Source organism: Thamnophis sirtalis, unplaced genomic scaffold (assembly GCF_051295495.1).
Source record: "Thamnophis sirtalis isolate CommonGarterSnake01/CBP01778 unplaced genomic scaffold, rThaSir2_p1.2 scaffold_13, whole genome shotgun sequence".
Classification (NCBI taxonomy): Eukaryota; Metazoa; Chordata; class Lepidosauria; order Squamata; family Natricidae; genus Thamnophis; species Thamnophis sirtalis.
Window position 1 is genome coordinate 9,642,646 of NW_028261393.1, and position 7,874 is coordinate 9,650,519.

Here is a 7,874-nt window from a genome sequence, read left to right on the forward strand (position 1 = left end):
AACTCCCAGAATTCCTCCTCTCGCTCTTCATCTTGATGATGTGCGGACGGGCAGGGGGAGGGAGCTGGAACCGGTTCTAAACGGCACTGTAGATTTGAGGAACCTCTTCTAAGGAAGAGGTTAGAAGTGGCAGGAACCCACCCCTTATGTAATATAACAAAAAGCACATTTTGTGGTTGTTTTTACACTTATGCAATCTTGAAACTAATGTGGGAGATTTTCAAGGGAAGCTACTGTTTGCAAAATCATGGGACATATCAATAGCATTCTCAAAGAGATTTTTTTTCTACACTCTGTTAGAAAGATTTTGAAAATTATTAAATTTCTCTCCATGGTCCAGAACATTGGTTCCCAACCTTGAGAGAGCCGAGGTGGCGCAGTAGTTAAATGCAGCACTGCAGGCTACTTCAGATGACTGCAGTTCTGCAGTTCGGCTGTTCAAATCTCAAGGTTGACTCAGCCTTCCATCCTTCCGAGGTGGGTAAAGTGAGGACCCGGATTGTTGTTGGGGGCAATATGCTGACTCTGTAAACCGCTTAGAGAGGGCTGAAAGCCCTATGAAGCAGTATATAAGTCTAACTGCTATTCCTATTGCTATTGCTTATTTTGGCCATGTCCCACCTAAGCATCTCTGAAATCCTGATGCCCCCCTCCCCCCCGTGACATACCCCTACTCACTCAGGAAGCCTAAAAGGCCATTAACTTGGTTTAAACAAGGTTCAAAATGCCCCCTTTAAAAATCAAATTGCCCCTCCCTGTGGGGAATGCGCCCCACACTGGGAACCACTGGTGACAGGTCCAGAAGTTACCTGAACTTAATGACGATATATTTGAATAGCAAAAGAAAAAGAAAATGTCAACAATCTAAAATTCTATAATTAAATTATTAAAATATCAGAGTAGCCCTATGGAACAAATGGAACTTATTTTTTTCCTACCCATAAAGTATCTGAATGCAGTGGATTAACTCTGGAAAGTTGAAATCTACACCAACTTTCCTAATTATAAAAGAAGCTGAATTTAAAAGAAAAAGGACCAGGGGTGACATGACAGCAGTAATCCAACATCTCAGGGGCTGCCACCAAGAAGAGGGAGTCAAGCTATTCTCCAAAGCACCTGAAGACACGACAAGAAGCAATGGGTGGAAACTAAACAGGGAGAGAAGCAACCTAGAACTAAGAAGAAATTTCCTGATAGTTAGAACAATGAATCAGTGGAACTACTTGCCTCCAGAAGTTGTGAATGCTCCAACACTGGAAGTTTTTAAGAAAATGTTGGATAACCATTTGTCTGAAACGGTATAGGGTATCCTGCTTGAGCAGAGGGTTGGACTACTAGAAGAGTTCCAAGTTCCAAATCTATTATTCTGTTCTGCTCTTTAAAAAAATAACCCATAGAACCAAAATCTTTTGCAAAGAATATCTTACAGGGAACTCATAAAGCAGAACTGGAAAATGCAACCGTTAGATATACTGATCGTTATATCACACGGTAAGAAGTGATTGCTTTATTAAGGAGAAACTTCCTAACATTGGGGACAATTAACCAGTGAAACAGCTTGACTTTGGAAATTGTCGGTGCTTCATCACTGGAGGTTTTAAAGAAGAGATTGGATAGCCATTTGCCTGGAAGAGTATAGAGTCTCCTGCTTGAACAAGGAGTTGGACTAAAAGACCTCCAAGGTCCTTTCCAGCTCTATTCTGATTGATTGATTGATTGATTGATTGATTTCTACCCATCCATTCAGCAATTTGGCATTCCAAGGAGTTCCCGTTCTGAACCTTGAATGATCCCTGTTATTTCATCCGTAAAGCCCTAAAGGCAGAGCAATCTACTTCTTTTGCAACCTTCACAAAACAACTCTCTGTTGTTACAATCTAATAGCAATAGCAATAGCAGTTCGACTTATATACCGCTTCATAGGGCTTTCAGCCCTCTCTAAGCGGTTTACAGAGTCAGCATATCGCCCCCAACAACAATCTGGGTCCTCATTTCACCCACCTCGGAAGGATGGAAGGCTGAGTCAACCTTGAGCCGGTGAGATTTGAACAGCCGAACTGCAGAACTGCAGTCAGCTGAAGTAGCCTGCAGTGCTGCATTTAACCACTGCGCCACCTCGGCTCTGTAATGTCATTCACATTCCCTTTACTGCCTTGACAGAACATGCTGACACCACCAACATCACACACACACACACACACACACGCACACACACACACACACACACACTTGTTCTTCACAAATTTACAACCGTTACCTGGAAGGAAGAGCAGCCATAAGAAACACCTCATTGTAAGTTTAAGCCTAGGGAAAAAAAGCAGAGTTCAGATTGTAGCTACCATTAACTGATACGATACATCATTAATAAAGTTGGCAACATCGGATTATTTAACAAAAAGGGTGTTTATGGAAATATGCCAATTAAGAATGGTTTTTTCCCCCCACTCTGTGATTCTGTTACAGTTTAATTTCCAGTTTCTTAACTGTTTCTTTTTGGGAGCTATTTCCTAGCAATCCCCTTGATCAAAAGTAGAGGGGATATTTGTGTCTCTCATGCCACTAAAATGACGCTAGAAATTAAAACAGGCTGCCTAATATTATACATCTTGACAGCAGCAAGAATTGTATATGAGCAGCAGTGGAGGAGTAAAAACACCCCTTCAGAGGAGGAGGTGACAAGGAAGGTACTTAGTCTGTGCGGAAATGGACAGGCTAATGCTAAAAATAAAAGATAAAGGAGATACAGAAAACTATGCTACAAGGAACAGATTCTATCAATGGTTAGGAAAACGAGGTAGAAGTTGGAATGCGAAAGAATCAGGTTAGATAGACATGCAAAGTGATACTATGTAGGTATTGGAATGTAGGTATTAGAACGATAGATAAGTTGACATTCTAGATGGTGATGGTCAAAAATAAATCTACAACACTCGCACTGTTTAAAATAGTATATATGCTATTTGCTTTTTTCTCGGTCTCATGGCAAGGGGAATGCCAGGACAATTACCCTGTATTCAATATATTTAGATGTAAGCAATAAATAAATAAGTAGGTAAGTAAGTGTGTGTGTGTGTGTGTGTGTGTGTGTGTGTGTGTGTGTGTGTGTATGTATATAGATAGATAGATATAGATATAGATATAGATATAGATATAGATATAGATATAGATATAGATATAGATATAGATATAGATATAGATATAGATATAGATATAGATATAGATATAGATATAGATATAGATATAGATATAGATATAGATATAGATGATATAGATGATATAGATGATATAGATATAGATATAGATATAGATATAGATATAGATATAGATATAGATATAGATATAGATATAGATATAGATATAGATATAGATATAGATATAGATATAGATATAGATATAGATATAGATATAGATATAGATATAGATATAGATATAGATATAGATATATAGATATAGATATAGATGATATAGATATAGATATAGATCTATTAGATTTTTACAACCCCTGGTAAGCCCCAATTATGGGAGGAAGCTAATTGCTTCCATCATCTGTCAATCGGCTTGTCACAAGAGTCCATCACGACAGAAACCCAATATTTTTACTGTTGCCTTTGTTATATTTGTGTTTTTTTATTTGTGCTGATAAATAAATAAAGGGAGACTAGTATAGATCTATTTCAAGCTATTTAGCTCTCATCAGCTAGCCACACCCTTACTGGGATTTGGTTCAAAATCATATATATATATATGATTTTTTACAACCCCCGGTATTCCCAAATATGGGAGGAAGATCACTACTTCCATTCTCTGTCCTTCGGCTCGTCACAAGAGATATCCACTGATAACGGATAAGAGCCTGTGGCCGTCTGCCTAGTATGTAATATAGCCCAGGTTCAAATCCCAGTAAGGGTATGGCTAGCTGATGAGAGCTAAATAGCTTGAAATAGATCTATACTAGTCTCCCTTTATTTATTTATCAGCACAAATACAACAATATATATGTGTGTGTGTGTGTGTGTGTGTGTGTGTGTAGTATCATATGTATGTATGTATGTATGTATGTATGTATGTATGTATGTATGTTGCATTTGTGCTGATAAATAAATAAAGGGAAACTAGTATAGAACTATTTCAAGCTATTTAGCTCTCATCAAGTAGCCATACCCTTACTGGTAATCAAACCTGGGCTGTATTACATATCAGGCAGTTATATTAGCCACTAAGCCACAGGATCTCTTCCTTTATCAGCTATACATATATACATACATACATACATACATACATGCATGCATACATGTATGTGTGTATTGTGTCACAGACAATAGATCTTGAAATAGATCTATACTAGTCTCCCTTTATTTATTTATTTATAAATAAATAAATGCAACAAATGCAACACATATATATGTATGTATACACACACTTACATACATACGTACATACATACATACATACATACATACATACATACATACATAAAATAAAACAAGCAAGCCCCTCCACAGATCGTTACTTGCCTTGTAGATCATACTGGGTTTTGCAAGATCGAGGTTCTGGAAGGTGACTTGCTCCTGAAGTATCCCTTCCTCGTTGTCTCGGTATGAGACAAGGGACCACAGCAATCCCTTCTATGCGATGGTCACAAAGCTTGTATCTTCAAGCTGCAAGTAACATCTGTCACTGTTACTTCCTTCTTGCCACCCTCGAGCGACAGAAGATCTGCGTGCATCCGCTAAGGTCAAGGTTGGTTTCATCTTGGTAGCTCCAGCAGTTTAAGGGCGTTTACTCGCCCTGTTTAGTGGTTCCCAGAAATTTAAAAGGTGGGGCCGAGCACCACGGAACAGGATTCCTCATTGAGTGAACCTAAAAAGAGAGATTGGCCCAGCAATACCAGTAGCATTTAGACTTACATACTGCTTTACAGTGCTTTACAGCCCTCCCTCTAAGAGATTTACAGAGTTAGCATGTTTGCCCCCCAAACAATCTGGGTTCTCATTTTACCCACCTCAGAAGGATGGAAGGCTGAGTCAACCATGAGCCTAGTGAGATTTGAACTGCCCAAATTGCAGGCAGCCAGCAGTCAGCAGAGGTTAGCCTACAGTACTGCACTCTAACTGCACTGTGCCACCACAGCTCTTCCTGGCTGCCCCATCGGCTCCTTTACTTGTTGTGTTGTTGTTGTTAGTTGCAAAGTTGTGTCTGATCCATCGTGACCGCATGGGCAATGTTCCTCCAGGCCTTCCTGTCCTCTGCCATCCTCTGGAGTCCATTTAAGCTCACGCCTTCTGCTTCGGTGACTCCATCCAGCCACCTCATTCTCTGTCATCCCCTTCTTCTTTTGCCCTCAATCATTCCCAACATTAGGCTCTTCTCCAGGGAGTCCTTCCTTCTCATTAGGTGACCAAAGTATTTGAGTTTCTTCTTCAGGATCTGGCCTTCTAAAGAGCAGTCTTCTTTGCTAAAGTCTTACTTGTTAGAGGTCTCCAAAGAAAAGCTGAAAGACTACCTCTGTGAGAGGTTTGACCATTGACAGAGCGCTAGTTTCAGTGACTCTCAAATAACCTTCAGTTATTTAGGATTCTATTACATTTGCAAAAAATCCAATTGCTTCAACACAAAAATAAACCCTCTACAAATGATGTTCAGAAACAGTTCTTCCTTCCATGCAGATCTGCAAACGATCCATCATATTTAGCAGGTTCTTTCAGTCGATAAAAGAGAAGTTTCTGGGGGGTTACAAATCATTTTCTTTCATTTAATTTCACCCACTTCCCATATCTATTTTTAGACAGAAAATACCAGAAAGACTAAAGCTGCAAAATGGTGCAATTCGAAAATTCTGAACTGATGCTTGATAATTTGAATTAACTGCATGATTAATGTCTCTTCGGGAAATTTTACAGCACTTTAACAATGAAAGTTCTCTGGACTGGGTTGGATTTTCAAATAGCTTAACCTCTTTGTGCCAAAGCAGGGGAAAGGCTATGGTTAAATCCGGGTTTCCCAAAGCATTCATGATGAACCCGCAGATTATATTAGAATTATAATCAGATTATACTGTGTTTCCCTGAAAATAGGACCTACCCCGAAAGTTGGCCCTATAACATCATTTGCACATGCACTCAATATAAGCCCTACCCCCCCAAAAAATAAGACCTATTTAAGCACCTGTGCAGCTGATGGCCCCCATTTCCTTTGGTTGCTTGCAGTGATGTGACATGAGGTAAGAAGGCAAGCAGGGAGGGGAGAACTGCTGAATGCGTGTCTGTGAAACAGCTGATCTGCGGCCACTTTAGGAGCTGCCTTACCTAACATAAAACAGCTGATCTGCATCCACTTTAGGAGCCTCCTTGCCTCCTGGCGGCAGGAGCACTCCTGCAGATCAGCTGTTTCACATTAGGTAAGGAGACTCCTAAAATGGCCACAGATCAGCTGTTTCATGTTAGGCAAGGAGGGTCCTAAAGTGGCTGGAGATCAGCTGTTTTGTGAAGGCCATGCAGGAGCATAAAGTGGCTGCAGACCAGCTATTTTGCATTAGGTAAGGAGGTGCGAGGTGGGAGGGGCAACTCACCCCCACCCTCCCCCTGTACAGGAGGAAAAATGTGGGGGAATAAGGCCTCCCTGAAAATAAGACCTGGTGCCTTTTTGGTGGCCCCAAAAATATAAGACCCGGTCTTATTTTCGGGAAAACGTGGGTAAATTATCTGATGAAAAGAAGTTTGCAAATCATTTCTGTATTTCTTGACTTTAACTTTCTTTTTCTTGTACTTTTTGTTGTTCTTTTCTATTTTCTTCTTTTAATATTATTCTCTTATTGTTATAGATCATCATACAGTCAGCCAGTTGTTTAGACTGGATATGGCATTTTTATCCACTATCGAGTCTTTCTAAGGATCCAGGATTGGCAGATGTTACACTATTATTATCTCTGTAGCATTTCACATCAATTCCTAGTCCTGAAGGGGAGGCTATTGGTGAGACAGCATTATCTAGGGTTGGATGGTCCAGCATCAATGAGATCAGCCTTTCATTTAACCACTGCGCCAAGGTGGCGCAGTGGTTAAATGCAGCACTGCAGGCTACTGCTAGATCAGCAGGTCAGCGGTTCAAATCTCACCGGCTCAGGGTTGACTCAGCCTTCCATCCTTCCGAGGTGGGTAAAATGAGGACCCAGATTGTTGGGGGCAATATGCTGACTCTCTGTAAACCGCTTAGAGAGGCCTGAAAGGCCTATGAAGCGGTATATAAGTCTACTGCTATTGCTATAAGTCTACTGCTATTATATTGATTATTGTTGTTGTTCTTATTGTTGTTATTGGTAATACTATTCAAGTAGTATTTACTAGATTCAGTAAACGTGTCAACCCTGAAGTTGACCTGATCAAGGCCATTTTGAGGCTTCAGTGTTGCCACACTGGAGCTAGGGAATAGAGAGGGGAGGAATAAAGATAGTGGAGGTTTGTAGCCAAAAGAAAATACTTTCTCCTGGGAACCAAGGACATTCCCACAGGTGGTTGTAGAGGGGATGAATGAAGTTACCAGGCAACTGGATGACACCTTGATTGGACCATGTAACATTGTTTGGGTTAGGGAGAAAACTTTTACTTTTAATTAGGTTGAAACCATGGGAACATTCAGAGTTGGTTTTCACCAGCCTCTGTCAATATGATATATCCAAACAAAACTATTATTTGAGGAATCTACCTGCCTCGGAATTATGTTTGTTATGGGTGTATTACCTGGAATCAGTTTCAAAATTTTTTAGAACCTCTTCTGTAGGTGTGGCATGCTCTGTGGGAGTGCCAGTCATGTGATCAGGTAGGGGTGGCTTCCCAGTCATGTGTGGATGGGAGTGGCTTGGCAGTCATGTGACTGGG

At 40.4% G+C, this 7,874-nt stretch overlaps 1 protein-coding gene across 1 annotated transcript in view; it reads right to left on the minus strand.

The window, feature by feature from the left end:
• Window positions 1-6,324, minus strand: part of LOC106546459 (B-cell receptor CD22) — a 34,377-nt gene extending 28,053 nt beyond the window's left edge. The window contains exons 1-2 of the mRNA XM_087727827.1: window positions 4,515-6,324; window positions 2,258-2,304 (exon numbers count right to left, since the gene is read on the minus strand). Coding sequence (XP_087583953.1) covers window positions 2,258-2,291 — 34 coding nt within the window. The 5' untranslated portion in view covers window positions 2,292-2,304; window positions 4,515-6,324. The remainder of the gene's footprint in view (window positions 1-2,257; window positions 2,305-4,514) is intronic.
• Window positions 6,325-7,874: the final 1,550 nt, after the last annotated feature.